Consider the following 23,871-nt stretch of genomic DNA (forward strand, 5'->3'; position numbering starts at 1 on the left):
CTTCCCCTTTTGTGAGTTGCCTCAACAAGGTTACATTTCTGCTAACTCACTATAGGTTGAACTTAAGAGGAAGGTGATGATTAGAATGTATTGTACAGTCGTCAGTGCTTAGCTATGAAAAGTATGAGTGTCCCACAGAGGCCTGTTACCTCTATTCAGAGGTGGCCAAGAAACTAAGGTCCGTCAAGTCCAGCCAATGGGAAAGCAGGACAGAATGACTAATTCATGTTTGATGTGCGGACATGATTGTAACTGGGCATTACCATTGACAGGCATCCAAACCATAGTAAACAAAATACTAGCTATCATGCAGAGAAGAGATAGGGAGTTGCTAGGTTAGAGTACATATTCATCACTGGCATTTTGTCCAGATACTAGATGAACAGGACTGTTGACATCTAAATTTATTAGCTCTCCCCACCTCTACTCACAAGAATTTTCTGTTTTCTGTTAGTGCATAGAAATGATACGTTTTTTCATTTCCTTCTGTATAGTTCCTGTAATTCTGTCATCTTTGACTTCTGTGATGATGCTGGGTAAAGATGCCAAATGGTTTTTGTGCCTCCTATTTCTGCCAGTCAACAGGATGTTTATAGTATTTACTGTGGGACATACACCAGGACAAATAGCTTTTAGCATCAAACAATCATTTGTTATATCAGACTGCATGACGTTGGCTCCTGGCATTTGTTTGTATCATATGAGGGATACTTAGCTTTTTATATAGAAATTGTCCTTTTCATACTTAATAGTTATTGTTTGTTAATTAAAACTTTAAAATCTCTTCCTCTCCAAAATGTCAGTGTCTTACAACTTCTAGGGAAAATTATGAGTACTGTTCTTAACAAGTATCTCATACTGTCTTCTAATCTTTGTGACTTTTCTAGTAGTATTTCTCAGTGTGGGTTCTATGCACTGCCTATAGCAGTATACTCTAAAGCCCTTGCTAAGATTGCAGCCTCCAAGGTCTTGTTCTTTCTTAATCAGAATATCCAGGAATGAAGACCAAGGATCTTCATTTTAAGTAATCGTGTTGTCCCTGTCATCCTTAGGCACATTTAAGTTTGGGTGATCCTTCCCGTAGAAATTTTCTAGCGTGGTCTTGTGGACCTGGCAGCTAGCTAGAAATGTAGAATCTCAGGCCCCACTCTAGATCTGCTGAATCAGTCTACATTTTAACAAATTTCTGTGTGACAAATTTGAATACTGATTTACCACTTCTTACAAGTAGTAAATTCTCATTAATCACTCCTTGCCTATTGGCTCGTTGATCTGCTTCTCAGATAGGTACTTAAAACACCCGCAAACCTTTAACATCTCAAATTTAGGGAGTGTCTCAGGAGAATTACTCTCACTATTTTCAATAAAGGATCATAGTAAAACTTCATTGTGTCACTGGTTTAAGCACAGCTTGAGTGATTTCCTCCTAAATAAATGCAGGAGTACCTCATAAAATATAATTGCAAATCTGTTTCTCAGACAAAAGGGTCTGATTCTTCTCTGCCTGTGTGAAATTCACTCTGGGTCTGGCTTAAAGACCTCTGCTCCAAGATCAAGCAATGCCTTCGCAACAGGCCCTATGGCATTTGGCAGTGAGAAGCTTTCAGGGGCCACAACCTCATCTCAGTTGGGAGTAAGTATAATTGAATGTCGTTTGTATGTTCTTTTAAAACTAGAAAACCTTCCTGTGGATTTGGTGATGTGTTATATTATGTTTCCCAAATATGTCCGATCAGGAAAATCATCTGTTGCTTGTTAAAAATTCAGGCTCCTAAGCCTGAATCAGAATTTCAGGAGGTAAGATCTATTTTCTGACCAACAGTCTGGGCTTTCTTGCGATCAGGCATATGTAAGAAACACTGAATTATGTGACCTATTCTCCGGAAGATTAGCTTTCTGATTATATTTTTTGGAGCTCTTAATAGCCTCCCTTTTGGTTTTCTTGAACATATAGTGCCCTGAGAGCATGAGAGAAGCAGTTCAGGATTGTGAGTTTAATATTACTGAAAATCGGAAATGGAGATAACTAAGTACTGTATAATAGTGTCTGTCAGGGATTTAACAGTACTTGATTAGTTCTTTCATGCTTTCTATATTCCTTTGAAAATGCCTTAAAGATGGTCAGTAGTATGTCCATTCTACCTGTGGAGAGAGGAGAGATAGATCTAACTAAGGTGGTGAAGTAACAAGCATCTAGGAGTGTTTGAGGAGTGTGTGCTTGGCAAGCATCTGTGGAGGGAAAGGGGTGGGGTTAAACTTGGCATTTGCCATCTCCTCGAAGAACCTCACGTTTAAAACTTAAATGTGCTTTAACCTCAGAGGTGAAACTTCTAAATAATTACTATTTAGAGAAATGGTGCTCCCTTTTCCTTGTAGTTAAACACTTCATGGGCCATCTTTTCTGAACTTCGCAGAAGAAACCTGGTTTTTAATTTTTTGTTTGTTTGTTTTGAGAGTGACAGAGACAGCGTGAGTTGGGGGGGAGGGGCAGAGAGAAAGGGAGAGATCGAGAATCCCAAGCAGCATGGAGCTTGATGCAGGGATCGAACTCATGAAACTGTGAGATCATGACCTGAGCTGAAACCAAGAATCAGATGCTTAACTGACTGATCCACCCAGGGATCCCAGAAACCTGGTTTTTAGAAAGAAACAAAATTGACCTCTAATTTAGGATTAGAGTCCTCCTTTTATCTTGAACATTAAGACAAAAAGGTAATACTTAAGAAACAGTCTTAGAAACCACTGAGTCTGTTATTTGTGTAAAACCATGATTAAATTAAGTAATGTTACCTAGTTTGGGATCTCAAATTCTTATATTTTATAAATCATTTTATGGTTTAAAATTTGTTTTTTAATTTTTTTTAATGTTTATTTACTTTTGACAGAAAGAGCATGAGCAGGGGAGGAGCAGAGAGAGAGAGAGGGAGACACAGAATCCAAAGCAGGCTCTAGGCTCTGAGCTCTCAGCACAGAGCCTGATGCGGGGCTCAAACTCACAGACCGCAAGATCATGACCTGAGCTTAATTTGGACGCTCAACTGACTGAGCCACCCAGGCGCCCCTCTTTTTTTTTTTTTTTTTAATGTTTTTATTAAAAAAATAAAATGTTTTTATTAAAAAAAGACAGAGAGAGCATGAGCCAGGGGAGGGATAGAGAGAGAGGGAGACAGAATCTGAAGCAGGCTCCAGACTCTGAGCTGTCAGCACAGAGCCCGACGCGGGGCTCCAACTCACAGACTGTGAGATCGTGACCTGAGCTGAAGTTGGATGCTTAACCAATGAGCCACCCAGGTGCCCCTGGTTTTAAGTTCTTAATTGTTTTTTTTTTTTTTTTACGTTTATTTATTTTTGAGACAGAGACAGAGCATGAACGGGGGAGGGTCAGAGAGAGAGGGAGACACAGAATCTGAAACAGGCTCCAGGCTCTGAGTTGTCAGCACAGAGCCTGACGCGGGGCTCGAACTCACTACCCCAGATCATTACCTGAGCCAAAGTCCCACACTTAACCAACTGAGCCACCCAGGAGCCCCTTAATTGTTTTTAATGGATAGATAAAAAGGGAGCCTTTTCCTCTTAGAATTAAAACCTGACCTTTCTATGCAATAATTTAAATACTACCCAATTATGACTTTCTCCAGGATGAGTGTATCATTCTTAAATGTCAGATGCAGGAGGAAACTTAGATCCCTAATCTAAGGAGATTTAGATCCCTAATTCAAGATTATAGTGATAGGTGAATAAGATACGGTATCTGCTCTCAAGGAATTTATGGTTTAATTGGGAAGGACTTAACTAAAGCCCGTGAAGCAGTTTGGGAACAGAATGAGACACATGACTGTGGTACAGCAGTGCAACAGGAGTTCAAAGAAGGAAGGAGAGAATTGGAGCACTTGCAAGAAAGCTTCGCTGGCAAAAGAGAAGACTTGATTTGGGCTTCTAAGTCCAGAAGTAAGCTTTCTACACAAGTGAAAAATAAGTATGAAAGAAAAGGCTCTTAGCCTAGAATTAAGCAAGGTGTGGTGTTAAGATTGACCCATTAGAGCCCAGGGAAGAAAAGTGGCAGAAGAGAAGGGAATCATATTTATGGAATGTTTCTGTGGTGAGAGGAAACCGATTTTGTTAGTAGTGCTGATTGTGAAGTCAGAAAAACAATAGTTCTGTTATAGTCTTTTCTAAAATCTTGTGTGTGTGTGTGTATATACATTTATTCTGTTTTTTAGAAATTTTTGAGCCATAAGGTGACTGCAGATAAAACCTAAAATTTTTGATGAACGGTATACTTTCCACTGCAGATTAAGACGTGGAAGAAAATAAATGATGCTTGTGCTAGCCTTAGAGGGTCATCTAAAGGTTGTGGGCCAGTTGTCCAAGCACCGCTTACAGCTTGGGCAGAGGGAGGAGGGTATGAGGTTAGGGTTCCATAGTCCTCTTGCCTGGGCTCATAGTACCTGTGACACAATTTCAGGTAGCAAAAAAAAAAAAAAAAAAAAAAAAAAAAAAAAAGTATCATATGTGGCATTAACCATACTAAAAAGATTTTTTTTTTAAGTCATGGGTATATTGTAGTTTGGTATATACATACATTGTCTTAGATTTCTGGTGAGGTTTTATATTCTGTTGTATTCAGAACATAGGGAAATTCTTCCATGAGGCGCCAAATAAATTACACTTTGATAAATAGCTTAGGAGAATAGCCATTTGGAAGAACAATTGAGAAGTTTTGGCAAAACAGCAGCATATCTGGGATGTTGGTTGTATCTTTATTTGGTCATATTAGAGCACAGACTCTCTGGAACTGTGATAACTGTTTTAGATGTGCATATCTGAGTCTGTATTCTGGCTAGAGCTGGGCTGGCACAACCAGGTTCTAGGAAGATCACCGACAGGTTGAGTCATGTCCACTCTGAACAATCCTTCACATGCCCCAGGTTCTCTGAGAATCTTGAGAATTTTTCCTCAGTTGGAAAGGAACAGTTTTGGAAACTGCCTTAGCTGTTTGAAATTCACAAAATGGAAAATAATGAGCTGGCTTCTGTAAAATGCACTGGTTTGTGCTCTTTACAAGTACTTTATGTCACAGGTGCATGCCATGTTAAACTTGGAAAGGAATTCCAGGTTCCTGAAAGGGAGTAAAAGTGGTAGAGGTAGTGTGAATAACAGCATTTCACTCTGGAAATCCACTATTAATAATGAAATATTTGTCTTCGATTATACGCAGTTTGCGCAGTGGTCATGTTATTTATTTATTTACTTATTTAATGTTTATTTTTGAGAGAGATAGAATGCAACCAGGGGAGGGGCAGAGAGAGAGAGAGAGAGAGAGAATCTGAAACAGGCTCTAGACTCCAAGCTGTCAGCACAGAGCCTGATGGGGGGCTCGAACTCATGAGCTATGAGATAGATCATGACCTGAACTGAAGTTGGATTCTTAACCGACTGAGCCACCCAGCTGCCCCATGGTTTTTATTTAATAGCTACTTTTAGAATACTGTTTATTATGGGTAACTTTTCAGAGTCTCTTCAGCTGGCTAAATGAAGTCCTCTAAGTTTTTGGATTTGAATAATTTCATTCTTTAGTGTTTACTGTACCCCATCAGCAAGAAGTGTTAACCAGATAGCAGTGGAAGGACTCTGTTTATTTATTTAACAAAGACTTGTATAATGTGTCAGGTACTTTTCTAAATGCTTTACAAATAAATAGTCACTTATTTAACCCTCTTAGCAACCTTATGAGGTAAGTTTTATTATATCTCCCATTTTATAGATGAGGAAACTGAGGCTCTGTTTAGTTCGTAAGTTGTCTAAGATTATTCAGATAATAGACATTGGAGCTGGGATTCAAATCCAGGCAATCTGGCTCTGGAGTTTGTGTGCTTAAAATACTGTGCTCCAGGGGCGCCTGGGTGGCGCAGTCAGTTAAGCGTCCGACTTCAGCCAGGTCACGATCTCGCGGTCTGGGAGTTCGAGCCCCGCGTCGGGCTCTGGGCTGATGGTTCAGAGCCTGGAGCCTGTTTCCGATTCTGTGTCTCCCTCTCTCTCTGCCCCTCCCCCGTTCATGCTCTGTCTCTCTCTGTCCCAAAAATAAATAAACGTTGAAAAATAAAAATAAAAAAAAATAAAATAAAATACTGTGCTCTGTTAGCGCACATAGATTTAATCATGACCATTAGGTCAGTGTTTGTGATAACTGCACATCAGTAGCTCTTTAGCCCATTTATCTTGCTTTGTGCTGACAGCTCTGCTGAATTCTTGAAATGTGTGGTTTACGATGTCACTATGTTTTATTACATGAATCATAAATAAAAAATACAATTTAAATATACATAAATATCTAGTGAAATGTGTATATTTCAGTGGCTTGATTGAAAAGTTCTCAGTGGCAAGAACTAGGTCTTCTTGACTGATGTCCTTTGATTCTGGTAATGCCTTTACCAAAAACCCATCCTTCCACTGGGCCTGTGGAGTCGGAATGGAACCTGGAGACGGACTGTTCTACACCTTCACCTTCTCAATAAGGAAAGGGAGGCTCAGAGAGGTCAGTGTCCAAGCCCTCAACAGCTAGTTTTGAAGCAGAGATGGGAATTAAACCACCAAGTTCAATTTAGTGGTATTTTCCTTCCATTACAGTAATTGAAAAGTTTGTGCTGTGGGAGTTCAGATTACATATCTAACATTTTTAAATAGTTTAGATCCATCTGTAAAGCATGTATTACTTTTGTTAATATAGGTTATTTCTCAGCTCCTCAAACCTCACTCATCATTTCTTTGTTTCTGACATTTGTTAGGTCTTTCATTGTGCCTGACCAACACATACAGTTCTACTTAAAAATCCTGCCGAGTTTTCAGACGCCTGCATCTATTTACATAATTATACATACGCATAAGTAATATATTAACTTAATACTGACTTGATTCAAATGACCACATAAATGGTTTACAGACAGAGGCGGTTATCAAATTGAACAAATAGCGTCTCACTGGAAAGGTAGTTCCTGTAGTAGGCTGTGGAATTATTAGTTGTGGCCTAAATACATTGAAGGTATTCTGGATTTGGAAATTCCTGTGATTGGAAAAGCTATGATAATCTAAATTTAAAAGTGGAAGCTTACTCTTACTGGAAGAACACATTGTAAGCACTGTGTTTTGCAGTGTTTGAAGAAAGTAACTAGTTTATGAATTACAGGGAGTAGCCAACTTAAAGTAGGTTGTATTCCAAATATTCGTCTTTCGGTCATGTGGTGTTTTAAATGCAACACCTACTTTAAGAGTGGCATTTTTTTATATATATATATTCTAAATATATACATTTAGAATATATATATATACACACATACATACACATAGTCTTGCCACTTAAAAAATCAATGAAGAAAAGACCAGTCTTCTGATAGAGCCTGGAAATGCAAAGGAATTTATAACTGTAGTTTCACATCCTAGTTTTACCAGCTGATATAAATGTCTTGATTAATGTTTATGTAATTATTTGTCAGGTTTGTCAGGCTTTTTTTTTTTTTTTTTAAATGTTTATTTTTGAGAGCGAGTGCAGGCGGGGACGGGGCAGAGAGAGAGGGACAGAGGATTTGAAGCAGGCTCAGCACTGAGAACAGTGAGCCAGATATGGGGCTCAAACTCCTGAACTGTGAGATCATGACCTGAACCAAAGTCGGACACTTGAACAGACTAAGCCACCCAGGTGCCCCGTTTGTGTTAGTTTTTTTAAGTATATAGTGTAAACTTTTAGATGATTGAAAGTTCATATACTATAAGAAGTAATACAGAGAGATCCTGTGTGCCTTTTCCCTAATGATAACATCTTGTAAAACATCTTGTAGCACAATATCCCAATCAGGAAATTCACATTGATAGAATCCACTCATTTTCTTAAGATTTCCCCAGTTTTGTGTGTGTGGTGTCCTATGTAATTTTATCACATGTGCAAGTGTGTGTATCCACCACCACCGTATTTAAGGTTATATAGATTAGCCCCGTTACCACAGGGAATCCTTGTCATTGCCTTCATAAAACTGTGTATCCCCCTCCACCTCTTAATCCTCCTTTGTCCTTAACTCTCGCAAACTCATTTGCTTTTCATCTCTGTAATTTCATCATTTCAAGAATGTCCTATAAAAAGAATCAGGCAGTATGTAACCTTTAGGAATTGTTTTACTTTTTACTCAGCATAATTCCCTTGAGATTTATCTATGTTTTTTTTTGTATTAATAGTTTATTGCTTTTTATTGCTGAGTGATATTCCATGGCAGAGGTATACCCGTTTGTTTAACCATTCACCCTTTAAAGGAGATCTGGCTTATTTGTTTGGTAATTATGAATCAAAGGTTTCCGAATATTTGTGTACGGGTTTTTGTGTGAACATAAATCTTCATTTCTCTCGGATAAAAAGACTCAAGAGTGCAATTGCTAGGTTGTATAGTAATTGCTTTTTTTTTTTTTTTTGTAAGTTTATTTCTGAGAGAGAGTGTGCAAGTGCACTTGCAGGGGAGGAGCAGAGAGAGAGGGAGAGAGAGAGAGAGGGAGAGAGAGAATATCCCAAGGAGGCTCTCTGCTGACAGCATAGAGCCCAGCTTGGGGCTTGAACTCAAAAACTGTGAGATCATGACCTAGCTGAAATAAGAGACGCTAACTGACTGGGCCACCCAGGCACACACCGGTAATTGCATTTTTTGATAAGAAACTGCCAAACTGTTTGCTGGACTGTGATTGTACCTTTTTATATTCCTGCCAGCAGTGTATCTAAGACGTAGGGTTTCTTCACATCCTTTCCAACGTTGGTATTCTCTTTATTTTTGTATCCGATGAGAGGATTCAATCCAGGATGAATGTTAAGCAAGTGGATGATTTAATGAATTTTGGATACTAATCGAATGTATAATGTAGCTAAAATATTGTATACAATAAAAAACAAATCAGAAATGTCCTCATATTGAGTAAAGTATACTTTTCATGTACCTTGAATGATGCTACTTAATTCATACTTTCAGTTTCCCGTAAAAGTAGGTAGGAAGAGGGCAGATGTTATGTCCAAATTAAAGATTTTAGAGATTAATAATTTGCCTAATATCACTTCAAAATTTGTTTTCTCCTTGATAGGAATGCTTAAACCATTAACCTTGATACTTCTTAAAATCTTTAACAGAACGAAAAGAGATTTCTCCTTCCTTCTTTGTTTAACACTTGTCACATGAGGAAGTAGGAGTTGAGGATTCATGACCAACCGGGGGGGTAGGGCGCTGGCCAGAGCGGAATTTGCTCCTGGCCTTCTAAAGAGGTAGAGAGATGGTAACAAAAGGGACTCTAAGTCACACTTTTGAGGTTCATATTGTGGAAAATACTTAAGCATGTTACTTCATTTTACTGTGCAAACTTTTTACCTTTCGCCCATTTTAAGCCTGTGTATAACAGTTGCATGATAATATTATCAGTTGCAGCCTCTCTTAGGATTGATTTGCCTTTGGAGCGTAAAAATGCATGTTCTTTTGAGTGGTGTAAGCTACTTTAATACAGATAAAATTTTGTGAGTCCTTACTGTGAACCTGGTACTGAACTTGAGGCATTTCACTTCCTATTAATTTATTTAATCCTTCCAGCAAGTTTGTTAAGAAATTACCCCAGAATTTAATGGTTTAAACATTTGTTATTTCACAGTTTCTGAGGGTCAGGAATTTAGGAGAAACTATGGTAGGTGGATCTAGCTCAAGTTCTCTTGAGGATACAGTCAGGACATTGTTAGCTGGGGGCTGCAGTCATAAGAAGCATTGACTGGGGCTGGAAGGTCTTCCAAGATGGCCACATCACATGGCTTTTGACCAGAGGCCTCTCAGTTCCTATCACATGCACACATTTATGTATCTAGTTTCCTGTCTAGGCGAATTCAAACTCTAAATTTTTCTCCATGTTGTCTCTTGAGTATCAGTATGACATGGCAGCTGGCTTCCCCCAGAGCAGATGATCCAAGAGGGCCTGCTTCTGTTGAAGAAGCCACAATGCCTTGTTTGACCCAGTGTTTGAAGTTAACAGACTACATGCTACATGCTAACTACATGCTATCACTTCTGCTGTATTCTGTTCATTAGAGGTGAGTCACTAAGTGAAGCCCACACTGAAGGGGAGGAGAATCCAGCTTCACCTCTTGAATGGAAGAGTACAAAAAATGCTGTGGACATATTTAAAAACTGCCACAAGTAGGTACCATTGTTGTCTCTCGTTCCCAGATGAGGAAATTTCTGAATGGACAGATGAAGGTTCATAGCTAGTGAGTTGCAGAACTGGGATTTGAATCCCAGCAGTGGTTCCACATAAGTGCTTATTATTTATTGTTTTAGTACATATCCTTTTTACTGTCTTGAGTACTTATCCTGTTGAATGTGTATAAAAATCACAACTTTATCTCCTCATATTCCTCCATATCTGGATGTTCATAAATTATGTGGCTCTCTCTTATGCCTCATTCCTAGTACTGTGACTCTGTTTCACATTTACTCATTTAGTTCCTTATACAAATACTTGGCACCTACTGTTAAGTACTAGGATGCTCACCGCTATCATATGGGGAAGAACATTCAGTTTGAAGGTGAACTGACCTGGCATCGAAGAATTTGAAGTATATATGGAGTCATTTCTCACAACTACACATGGGGAAACCAACTCTTTCCCACAGCTTTCTAGTTCGTTAGAACTGTGGTGCATTATGGATGGTTATTAAGAGTGCGCTGCAAACTGAAGTTCACAGTGGGATCAAGTTCCTCAAATGAACTTTATCCACTTAAGGTAAAAAACAAGTCTTTTACAGCCCTGGGCAGTGTTGGGACCATAGCCCCTGATTCTGAATTTTTTTTCAGGTACTTTATGTGACTACAAAAAACTGCTTGGGATAGCTTTTTCTGAATAGCTGGGAGAGGTGGAATGCCTTTTTTCTTATTTTGTGAAGCAGATCTGTTCAGTCACCTGAACTATGCAGAAGGAGAAAGAAAGGGCTTGAGATTTTGGTAAGCTCTTCTTCTGCTTGTACTTCATTTTGTCAGTGCATGGAAAAGGCTGTATGCGGATAGCCCAGATAATCTTTCGGACATTCAACTTCATCCTACTCTATAGGGTTAAAATCCTAAGGGCAAGTGCACATTAGGGAGTTAAAATGCAGACTTCAGTTTACAATACACAGCATTAATGAATATGTTTGAAAATCTTCATGTTTTAGCAATGCAGGCAGTATAATTGAATGAAGAGTAGGATTATGTGGGCTATCCAAGGTTGAAACAGAGTTAGCCATCAGAAAGTTGACTTAAAAGGGACTAAGGGAAGCCAGCATCGATAAGGAGAGGACTAGAGGTGAGGGGGTAAAGCATCCTGATTTTATATGGAACTTCTTATTGAACTCTAGGAACCTGACAACCATATACTATGTTGGACAGCACTCCATGAACTTCCTAATGAAGTTAAGTTCTTATATGCACACATTTATGTATGTAGTTTCCTGGGGAACTCTAAATTCCTGACCTGTTTCTGGTACCCACCTCCCTTTGTATCTGACAGGCCTGAGGAAGTTTCTTAATAATGAGGTTAAGGGCCCACATGTACAGACACATCTGCCTATTCTTGGGTAGTTTCAAACCCTAGAAATTCTTGATTTATCTCTTATCCTTTTAGATATATAGCAGACATGAGGTATGGCCTAGGTTGGACTTTGGTCTTAAGCAGTCGTATAAACCTGGGAGATGATGAGACCATCTGATTGACTATAAATTGACATTGGGTTGGGCCAAGATATCTCCTCAGTGAACACAGTGGTGTGGCGTACCCAATGCTAACTTGCTGTCTCTGTTTCCTTTGCATATTCTGAGCCCTGCACATATGAGTTTATGGAACCATGGTGGTTCCACTTCTGTATGTGTTCCCATGAGCCTTCTTCCTTCTTTCCCTGATCTTACTGGAAACTTTCTGATCACTTTGGCAAAGGCACCCTGGTGTCCAGGGGCCCAAAGTAAGACTATAAATTTGGTTATTCTGTGGATACTGATCTTCTACAACTGAATATCACTCAGGGCAAACACTAGTGGATCCCTCAGAGCTAGGAAGACTTGCAATATGGATAATTACGTTTTAGATGATCTAAAACTAAAACCTGGGAGTTTATAACAACAACATGGTAATAACCCTTCTATCCCATGGTTAATCGGTCCTTGGTGTCTGTAGCAACCTGGCCTCCTGAACCAAAGCGTAACCTTCCCAGGGCTGGTAATGGAATGTGTCTTTAAGTCCAGTAGGGGGCCAGGAGAGTGGAACTTGACCACTTATCCCATCCGTGCCAATAAGAAACTGGAGCTTGACCAAAGGCCGGTCAGTTTCTCTTGAGCCGCAACCAGAATAAAATTCCTGGCAGACCATTTTAATGATTGTGGTAATCCATTTTCATAGTGGCAATACATGAATGCAAAATCATAGCAGGCCAACAAAGCGGCCTTTGGAGATGAGATGACAAAGCCATCCTCAGCAGGATTCACTGTTGGGAGTTTCTTGTTTCAGGTGATGCTTACAGAAGAAGCAAATAACTAAATCCATCAATACTTTATTTAAAGAGAGTAAAATAATCTGTATGTAAAATTTAAAAACCGGGCTCTGAACCTCCTCCCTGCCTTGGGTGTTAAAACAACCCAGTGCTATGGGGTTTATGCTGCACAGATATGTGGAGCTCTTTAACTTTTCTGTCCCTGAAACCAAGTTAATATCACATGATCTCCCAGAAGAAAGCTGGCACATCCTTGGGAGTTGGAGAGTGCATGATCCCTGTGTTGTTGTTTTAGTGGGAAGTAGGGTGTTGACAAACCAAGAGACCCTTTTGACTGAAGCAAGGATGGTCCTGCTCCTAGGGCCTTAATTTAGTGTCATTGATGCCTGTTTTTAGTTAGATTTTATTTTTGGTGAAGGTACAAAGAAACACTGACTTTTGTCAGAATTGGAATGTGAAGCAAATTAAATGAATATATATACTTCTGCTGAATCAAATTTGTCCCTGTGGAGCCACAGGCAGAAAAATGAGACCAGCTAAGGACAGAAGGATAGGTTGGACCCAAGGTTCCTATTTCCAAATGAAGGAGATCTCTGTGGGCTGTGTGTATTCTCTTTTTAAGAAATGGTTTATGCTTCTGAATATTTAAATGCCTACGTGTATAAATATGTAAAATTAAAGTTCTCTGTAATAATTCCACCTTCCCTGCTATTGACAGAACAGTAATTTAGTAAACATTATTTCAGTACCTTTTTTTTTTTTTGTTAAGCATCTACTAATAACAACACTTGAAAGAATTAAACTGGGGTTATGGACAAATTCTGGTGTTTGCCTTTTCACTTAATAGGAGCCTTTGTCAGTAGACCTGGTTATCTACTCATCATTTTAAATGTGCAAGCTAGTAATTTTGAGTATTTTTTCAAAAAACCTTGTGGATTGTTCATTCATAGTGGATTTGGGATTTATATAGAAGTATGTTTAAATCATTATTAAGTTGAAATGGGGGTGATTTTACTAGTAACCATATATTGATCTCTCTATTATTGCGTGTACAGTCCTGAATTTTTGTGATCTGTTTGTCTTTTGGTCTACGTTTTCAGTCTTTTTCGTTTTTCTCCCTTGCTTGTGATTCTTTTTATCTCCTTTCCTTTTTTTTTAAACTTGTCTCTAATAATGTTAACCTTTTCTGCCTTTTTGTCATATGAGTATTTGTCATTTGATGTTGTAACCATACTGATCTAGGTTGTGCCTGGGAAATTTGGTTACCTCCTCTTGTTTACCGTGTTGTCAGCCAGAGGTGTCGACATGCAAGCATTTATTGTCTCCTGTGAATATACAGTATTCTTTTGTAGATTTCTAAAGTAATCCAAGAGAGATTTATAGACTATACACTCTGTGCCTGGGATTATGCTTACTACCAAATAAGAGACTGCAAACTCTAAAACAATTTGAAAGACCTTTGAAACACACAAGTATATTTACAGATAAGAATGGGTACCCCAAAAGAAAGACTTAAACCTATAGCACCTTTGAAAGCTTCTTTTGGAGTTTGCACTTATAGGTTTAAGAATTTGGGTAGGTGGATAGAGAGCTTGCAGGGGATAGATTATCATAGATAGAAGTACCCTATGGGCTTCACTCATCAGAATGATGCAAATTAGTGACTTCCGTAGTTAATCATGAATCGTTTAGGAAATGAGAACTAGTTTTTCCCAATCCTGTGAATTTGAGATGTACCTCAAGAGGTCAGCTCAGAGCAGCTAGAAGTGATCCCTAACATCTTCTTATAAACAACTAAAAAACATACACAGAAAATGCCCGTAGGCCTAGAGTCTTTGGCCGCTGTGGTGTTTACCAGATAGGGCCGCTGGCTGTAAAGTGTGATTCCTGCTGTGTACTGAAATGAAGCATTTGTTGGTTTATATTTTAATGTCTAGATTACCTGCAGGATAATGTGTGTTCTTTGTTAAACATAGGATCTTTCCATTTCAAGGCCCACTTTGACCTTTCTGTCCAGGAAAACACAAACCTGACACAATGACTTTACTTACTGAATTAGAGTTTATTGAAGTCCGTCACTGAAACGTGGCTTGTCTTTCTGGTGGGAGCTGGCACTGCTACTGAAGAACACATGGTTAGTTTTATCCAAAATGTAACTAGGGCCTCTAGAGGGAATGCCAGATAAGTGAGCAAAGAAGTCTCCTTGCTCTTCCTGTCCAGCACAGGAGATTTCCCCTGGCATTTCTTTCAGTTCTTTTGTGGTAAAGATGAAATCGGAGGTACATCCACAGAATCCATTAGAGTCCCTTTGGGATAGAGCTGTCAGCAGCTTCATGTCTTGCACTTCTATGAGGCATGTTGTGTCCTTGACTAAGAAATGTGTTTCCCCATGTGTCTGATAAAGTAAACATCTGTGATGCTAGAGGCATAGTGCCAGGCACATCTGTGTCCACAGGCACTTCTGGTATGTTAAGGGCTGCCTTGGACAGTGATAGACCTGCCACAAAGTTCATTTGGTATCATTCATTTGTTATTTGGGGGACCTTTTTTTCCTGTTTGATCATTTATGCGTCTCAAACTTTTCTTTCACTTTTGGTTACTTTGTGAATGAATTAAGCTTTCTGTTATCATATTTATTTGCATGTTCTGTCTCCTTCACTGGTCCTAAGCTCCCTGCAAGCAAGAAGCATGCTTTTTACCTTTGTGATTTCCACAGACATGGTAAAGACAAATGTTTTGCTACATAATGGTTAAGATTTAAAAAAAAAAAAAAAAGCATGGGGGTGAGAAGAATGGGGGGGAACTAAACTTTTCTTTAAAAAAAACTTTTTTTTAATGTTTATTTTCTTTCCGGTGGGGGGGGGGAGAGACAGAGCGCGAGTGCAGGAGGGGCAGAGAAAGAGGGAGACACAGAATCCAAAGCAGGCTCCAGGCTCTGAGCTGTCAGCACAGAGTCCGACGCGGGGCTTGAGCTCACAAACTGCGAGATGGTACCTGAGCCGAAGACGGATGCTTAACCAACTGAGCCACCCAGGCACCCCCACCCCCTTTTTTTTTATCCCCACGATCTAGAGCCCAGCCACAAGGAAAAAGCATGAGTTAGATATTCAGGAAGAGTTTTTTCCATTCATTATCCATGATTTTTTTTTTTTTAACTTAAATTTCCTAGTCTGAGGAGATCTAAAAAGGATTCAAAGCATGTAGATTCCAAGCACTGTATTTGTGAGCTTTAGTTGTACTCATAAATATATAATGTAACTATTTGAAAATTATTTCTCCTAGCCAATGTGTTTTGTCAGAGGAGAGAATCTCTCTTCAGTGAGAGAAGAGATATCTTGGCAGCTTCTTGAAACAGATTCACTAGATTATAGGAAATGTAACTTGTGTCCATGTGTAAGTAAAATACTAGACATTTTAGTTGCCTCCGGTTTGAACAGAATTGCTGCTTTGAGCCTCTTGTCATCTGTGAGTGCGTGGCAAGCTTAGGGCTAATGGGAGTTCAATTTTTTTTCATGTATAACACTTTGAGATACTAAAATCAGCGTCACTTCTAATTCTGAAATGTTTACATTAAAAGTTTCCTCTGTAAACTTAAAAAAATTTTTTTTTTAATTTTTTTTTTTTTTCCAACGTTTATTTATTTTTGGGACAGAGAGAGACAGAGCATGAACGGGGGAAGGGCCGAGAGAGAGAGAGAGAGGGAGACACAGAATCGGAAACAGGCTCCAGGCTCTGAGCCATCAGCCCAGAGCCCGACGCGGGGCTCGAACTCACAGACCGCGAGGTCGTGACCTGGCTGAAGTCGGACGCTTAACCGACTGCGCCACCCAGGCGCCCCCAAAATTTTTATTGATGTAAATACTGACATTGTTTATAGTTTCCTAAAGAAAACAATAAAAAAAAAATCTAGGCAATTCTTCACAAAATAAAGTTATCTAGTACATGCATATCATTAAAAAAAGTATAAATAAGCTAATAAACATTAAAATCACTTCTTCCACCACTCAGGGCTAAACCATATAAATCTACCCATTTTTGTGTATATGTCCTACAAACGCATGTTATACCTCTCAATACATGTGTGTGGGCTGTTTTACAGAATAAAATCAAACTATTTGTACTTTTTCCTTGAACGTTCTTTTTCTTGGACATAATTTTTATTGCATAATATTGCATTTTGATGTAAATGAACCTTTATTTAAAAAAATTTTTTTAACGTTTTTATTCATTTTTTGAGAGACAGAGTGTGAGCGGGGAGTTGCAGAGAGAGAGAGAGAGAGAGAGAGAGAGAGGGAGGGAGGGAGGGAGGCACAGAATCTGAAGCAGGCTCCAGGCTCCAAGCTGTCAGCACAGAGCCTGTCACAGGGCTCAAACTCAGGAACCGGTGAGATCATGACCTGAGCCAAAGTCAGACACATACCCGACTGGGCCACCTACGTGCCCCTGAACCTTGATTTATATCAAGTAATATTTTGATAACCCCCAGATTTCTATTTTGCTGGTAAATTGTTTGACTTGTAAGTTTGTAAAGTATTTTTCTTTAGAACAACACTATAAATGGTAGTTTATTTTCTAAGTTAACTCCCTAAATTTGAATTAATATCTGTCACATAGCTAAATGGACAAATGGCACTCCAGTGTTTAAACCATAGAATCTGCTTATTACATTATTTCCTTGGAAATTTGTAATCCAGTCAGTACCTGGCATAATGTCAGACATAATGGGTACTCAGCAAAATTTGAGTGAATGGGAGCTGGGATTCCCTCTCTTCCAGAGTGTCCTGGCTAGAGCAGCCAGGGACAGATGGTGTTTACTTACTTGGACTGTGGGAAGAACATTGTTGATGGCAGGGAGGGCATACTGGATACAGGATTCCCTCATCATCTGTGTCTTTGGCAGTTGTCAGTAATTTGGCCTTAGCTTTGGTAAAACAAAGTTCCTGGAAAAAGGAGTCTTTATCTCTGGCAAAGTTGAGGGAGACGGGAGAAGGCAAAAGGTAAATTGAATCTAATCAGCATTTGTAAAACAGTACTATCCAAGAGCAATGGAATACACATTTGTTTTTAAGTACACAGCATTTATCATGTTATGGGCCATAAAAGAAGGAATTGAAGGGCAGTTTTTTAAAAATTAAGCCTTATACCTACCATATCATTCAGCTCTTCCACTCCTAGGTAATTAACCAAGAAGAAAGAAAACATATATCCATACAAAGACTTGTACGAATCGATGCATGTTTATCTCCAAAGCCATTTTATTTGTAAAAGCAAAAACTAGAAATAACCCAAATGTCCCATCAGTTGAATGGATAAATGAACTGTGGTGTATCCATACAACCAAATACTACTCAATAATGAAAAGGAATAGACTATTAATCAACAGTGGATGAATCTCAGAATAGTTATGCTGAAGTTAAAAAGCCAGCCAAAAAGAATACATACTTTATGGCTCCATTTGTAGAAACCATTGCACCATCTATAATCCTAGTGACAGAAGGCACAGATCAGTGATTGCCTGGGGATGTGGATGGTAGGACAGGGTAGCAGGAAACTTAGGTGATGGATATGTTAATTATCTTGATTGTTGTGCTGGTTTCATAGGTTATAATATATGGAAACTTATCCAATTGTAGGGGTGCCTGGGTGGCTCAGTTGGTCAAGTATCTGACTCTTGATCTTGGCTCAGGTCATGATCTCACGGCTGGTGGGATTGAGCCCTGCTTTGGGCTTTGCACTGACAGCATGGAGCCTGCTTGGGATTCTCTCTGCCCCTCCCCTGGTCATGAATGTGCACGCACACTCTCTCAATTAAGTTTTTTTTTTTTAATGTTTATCAAATTGTAAATAAAATGTACAGTTTATTATGTAGTTGGCCCTTGATCTCTGGGGATTAGGAGCACCGATCGTCTGCACAGTCAAAATCCACATGTAACCTCTGTCTCCCTTATTACTTAACTCTCCTAATAGTCTACTATTGACTAGGAGTTTTACCAGTAACATAAACACATAGTTTGTATGTTATGTATTTTGTATGCTGTGTTCTTACAATAAAATAAGCTGAGAAAAGTTATTAAGAAAATCATAGGAAAGAGAAAATACATTTACGGTACTAAACTGTATTGGGGGAAAAATGTGCCTGTAAATAGACCAGTTAGTTCAAACCTGTGTTCATGGGTCAACTGTATATCCATTATAGCACAATAAAGTTATCTAAAATATGAATGAATAAAAATAAGGCCCTCATGATTCTGAGGCTGTTTACATCATCATAGTGTTGATTACACACCTGCATGCAAATGGCATGACATTTTACTGTCTGCTGGGTCAATAAAGGGTCTTGTCTGCTTTGTGCTTCTTCACAACCAGAATCAATAGAAAGTGTTAGGGTTCTAGAAAATCTCCCAGTTTTGCACTGAGGAAAAATCTAGATTTATAGATGGTTAACAATACGGCATTGAATTTTTCTTAAGGTAGCAACATGATTTCTAATGCCGAACTTCATCAAATTGTATCAGCCTGAGTAGAGAAGAATAGAATATGTGGGGGTGGAGTCAAATTTTCTAGAAATAGAGTAGAATGGTGGTTACCAGGGGATCAAGATGGGGGAGACAAGATGTTGGCCAGAGATTACAAATTTCCAGCTAGAAGTTGTAGAAGTTATGGGTATCTAATGCTCAGCACTGTGATTATAGCTAACAATACTGTATTCTTTATACTGGAAAGTCAGAGTAGATCTTAAATGTTTTCACCACACAAAAAAAGAAATGGTTGCTTATGTGACGCAGTAGTTAACGCTGTGGTGGTGATTACCAGTATATAAGTATATTGAGCCATTACGTTGTACGTCTTAAACTTCCGCAATGTTACATGTTCATTATATCTCATTGTGTGTGGGAAGGTGTAGAAAACTTGACTGAAGGCACACAAAACACTAAAATAAGTAGAAAGAAAACATGGCAATGATAATTCAGTGATTTCTCCTTGCTTATTCAGTGAACACCAGATTCCTGAGGCATTGACTTTTGATGCCCCCTGTGGTTTGCTCTTCAGATACCTGTTCAGTTTTGGCTCACCCTTCTCCCAGAATATACTGTGCCATCACCCTCTTCATTGCCTTGGTTATTAGTATTTTCTCTGCCTCTGAGTCTTGCCCGTTTCCTCTTACACTTTGTATCTGTGTGATAATATTCTACCTAATCATTAAGTTCCCAGTCAAATGCTAACATGTTTTTTCTGATCCTCCCAAATGAAAGTGTGTCGTCAGTGTTCTGTATTTTAGTAGAAATTAATCACATAATTTGTACCTTAGGCCTCATGGGGTATAGGTCAGTGAAGTCTTCCCTGCTGTTTTGGAACTGAGCAGATGGAGAGTTATGCATTTTGGCTACTATTTAGATGTGTTAAATAGTCAACAAACTTTTTACATTTATTAAAATTAATTGTTAATGCCGACAAGGGAGAGGCAAGGACAAATAGGAAAAACCAAAAATTGTTCCGATTTTTATTTTGGAACCATGTTTTGCAGTCATTTGATAGAGCAGACAAGTGGTAGATTTGCTGTTCTCATGCCTTCTGTTTTTCTTAAGCTCATAGTTTAACTCTGTAGACCTTCTCTTCCCTTCATAGTGTTAGAACCAGGTAGTGGCTAACTGGGAAAGGAGAAATAAGTTTGTAAACTTAAATCAGCCAGAGGTAATTCACTCTGAGTAATTCCATAGAAATATTCAGGAGCTGCTTATTGGCATCTTAATGTTAGAATGTTAGTTGGGTTATGGAAAAAATACTGGGTAGGACTCGTGAAGTATATGAAGGAATGTATTTTTGAGATTACAAGTGATAGCTGTTCTCTGGATTGTTCACTGTCTTGATCACTTCTGTTTATTTTCCAGGTCCGGACCCTATTTGTCAGTGGTCTCCCTCTGGATATCAAACCTCGGGAGCTCTATCTGCTTTTCAGACCATTTAAGGTACCTTTTCTCTTTGAGAAATTATAAAAAGCGACAAAAAGTATGTGTATAAGCTTCATGGGGGTTTCTGCAGGAAGAAATGATACGTTTGAGAAAGCATCTTGTAAAGTGACCTTCTTACAGGGTTGGTCAGTAAAGAAGATTTAATCACTCAGTTCCAGTGTATGGTCTTAGGAACGGCTGAAATTGCCTTTTGTCCTCCCCAACAGCTAATCTAGAAAAGTCTCTTTTACTAATGTGGACATGCATCTGACTCTTTGGCATGTAGAGCAGGCTTCGTGTCCTCCCTGTTTATCGTCTGCCAATTGGGAGTATTCTTGTGAGTGCAGACTACTGAAAATACCATCAATTACTGTTATTTATATTGCCAGTGCAGTAATATAAGTCAAGCCCTATTCCTACAAGGTTTATTAGTTGGAATACTGTTGTTAATACTATTCTTTAGATACGTAAGTTAAGTGTACTTTTAAACTAAGTATTTTTAGACAAAGAACATAACCACCATTACTTTTTCTGTGAGAAGAATGTCCTAAATCTCATACAAAGTAAAACAGAATTTTAAAGAATTACTTGGTGTGCTGGGACATCACGAAATGCTTAACACAGTTGCCTGTCCATTGGGACTATCACAATAAAATCACTTTAGAGATAGTTATTTAACGTTGATAGAATTGAGAACGTAACAGGTAATTGGACCACCAAGGAGAAACCTTGAAGGCTAACCTGTGTGGAGGATAAGAGAAAGATGGGGCCGGGTACGTTGTGGGCTGGAGGCCTAGGCCCTCAAGGAGAGCATGTAGAAGTCGTGATAAATTCAGGGCTTGTGTCTGAGCTGGTCAGTGAGGACATGTTAGCAGTGCCTGTCCAGGAGCACATTTAGGATTAGGTGGTGGGCCATCTTGATTAATGATGAAACATCCATCCTGTTGAAGCATGACCCCAGCCACAGAGGCAAGACAGATTGAGGGACAGAATTCAGCTTCTCAGGGAGGAGAGAGTAGGATGTAACAGCTGAAAACATCTGGGTAGGAAAGGAAGAAAGAAGGTTGAAGGGGCAGCCAGCTAAAAACCAACAAAGGTAAGAATCTAGCTTATGTGCTAGGAAGGCACCATGTATTAATAGACCTGCCTCGATTCTGATAGCCATCCCCTTACTGTAACAATGATGACAGTACAGAGGGAAACAGAAGGGTTAATCATGCTTAGCTGAGAGGAAGTGGGGGAGAAAAGATGATGGTGTGAGGAGAGTGTCAACTTCATAGGATTTCCTGAACATCTTTTGCAGGGTTGCCATTTCTACTGTCTGTCCCTTTTGTAGGATGAGGACTTTTTAATTGATTTGATCATCTAAAAGGACAGAATACTGTTAGGTTTTTGTGTGTATAGAGAGATTTAGCCAGCAAGCTTCTTACATGAATTACCCCCATTGAAATCTCACCACACTCAATTCAGGTGGGTTGGCCTCAGTTTTTCAAATGAGGAAAGTGAAACTTGTATAACTGAATAAATTTTACTCCAGTTCACACATAACAAATGGCAGGGCTAAGATTCAAACCCAAGCAATTTGCCTCTGCCATCCATGTTCTGAACTAGTCTGTGATACTGCTTTTCTGTTTGTGACTTGGGAGCACAATATATTGCTACCCGTGGTGTTGTACTTGAGTGAAATATCCATTTGTCCTTTGCCTCTGAGGCCTCCAGAGTGTTTAAGCCTCCAAGTTTTTCAGAGACAGTGCACCTTGAAAAAGGAAGAGGCAGGACTGTGAATCATGACCTCTCTGGCCAGAAGAGCTCAAGGCCTTTGAGGTAAAATGTTTACAGTAGCTAATTGGTAACATAGTTCTCTGTTGGGAAGATACGAGGAAGAATCAATCCCAACATCCTGCCCAGAAACCCCAACGCTAGAGTCAGGACCCTGGTACATTCCCAACAACCCTCTTTTAATTAAAGTCCCTGGAGGCTGACCCTAGTCTGCAAATCTGTCTTGGCACTGATATGTGTGGTGGTCAATCATGTCAAGTGGTGTTTTTTTCCCCCTCGTGTCATCCATCAGTACAAGCCACCAGCCATTGATTATTTTCAGAAATAAACACACTTTGTTATCCTTATCCTGAGGAGCCAGGAGTGGCGAAGCGAGGGAGTGAAAAGGGAGGGTTTCTATCCTCCTTGAGGATGAGCTGCAGTAAAAAGCCAACAGGGAGTTTTTGCATGTTCCAGTCGGAATACCAGCATGAAGACTGGCTGCTTCAATAAGTAAGCAAAATAACTCAACAGAATTTAGCATCACTACCTGCTAATCTTTTCCTGGCAGTTTTGAAATTTTGCATAAGTAGTTCTGCCTAGTACATTCGTAATGTTTTCATGTTATTTTATAGCAAACACATGACCAGGTCATCACATACTTCCTATCTTACTGAATTTACTCCCTTCACTCTCTTAGTTCTGTAAAATGAAAAAGACCTGTTGACAGGAACCCATCTTCCTACTATTATATAATTTCATTGAAAAAAAAAGGGTAGGAAACATAGATACGTGCATAAATTTCAGGATCTGATTTGTTTTAGGCCTTAAATGTGGAAGCACAGGTAGATGTGTGTGTGCAGCGTGTGTAAAATTTGCTTTCTCAGAGAGGCGTTTGTAAGAAGAGTTAGATGGTCAGGAGTCAAAGGACTCATTTTTACTTGAGCAAGATGCTATTAAAATTGTTTTTTGGGGGGTGCCTGTGTGGGTCAGTCAGTTAAGCCTCCAACTCTTGATTTCTGCTCAGGTCATGATCTCATTAATGGTTTGGGAGTTTGGGCCCTGCTTTGGGCTCTGTGCCAACAGCATGGAGCCTACTTTGAAGGATTCTTTCTCCTTCTCTGACTGCCCCTCCCTTGCTCGCTCACTCAAAAAAACTTTTTTTTTTTTTTTTAAATTGTTTTTTTTTCTTATCTTTTTTGGTCTAAATTTGGTTCTTCTTAATTTTCAGGGCTACGAGGGTTCTCTTATAAAGCTCACATCTAAGCAGGTAAGAATTTCAAACTTGCATATAAATGATCCAATTCTATAATAAATTTGAATTGACTTTCTTCAGGAATGTTACTGGGGCTGAGCATTCTCTTTTTTTAATTCTCATTAGGATTTGAGTTTTGTTGTTGACTTAAAATTAAGGGTGAGATTGGTTAGGAATTAGCACAGGAAAATGATTCATAATTCCATTGTCTCCAGCTAGGATGTCTGAGGCTGTCCCTGAGGAAAGCAAACGTAATGCCTCCAGCATGGTTATATTGGGATTGGTCTGTATATTCAAAACAAATTATCCAAACCCACTTTTATTCCCAATTCTTCCTTTAAAAAAAAAAAAACATATAACAGACAAAATTTCGCAGTGTATAAATATCT

General features: G+C 39.1%; 1 protein-coding gene across 16 annotated transcripts in view; it reads left to right on the top strand.

Moving 5' to 3' along the window:
- Nucleotides 1-23,871, top strand: part of RBPMS (RNA binding protein, mRNA processing factor) — a 177,115-nt gene that overhangs the window by 58,615 nt on the left and 94,629 nt on the right. For all 16 annotated transcript variants that reach the window (XM_023252437.2, XM_023252435.2, XM_045055320.1 and 13 more), the window contains 2 exons: nt 20,410-20,487; nt 23,459-23,497. In XM_023252437.2, coding sequence (XP_023108205.2) covers nt 20,410-20,487; nt 23,459-23,497 — 117 coding nt within the window. The remainder of the gene's footprint in view (nt 1-20,409; nt 20,488-23,458; nt 23,498-23,871) is intronic.

The sequence above is a fragment of the Felis catus genome, chromosome B1 (assembly GCF_018350175.1).
Source record: "Felis catus isolate Fca126 chromosome B1, F.catus_Fca126_mat1.0, whole genome shotgun sequence".
Classification (NCBI taxonomy): domain Eukaryota; kingdom Metazoa; phylum Chordata; class Mammalia; order Carnivora; family Felidae; genus Felis; species Felis catus.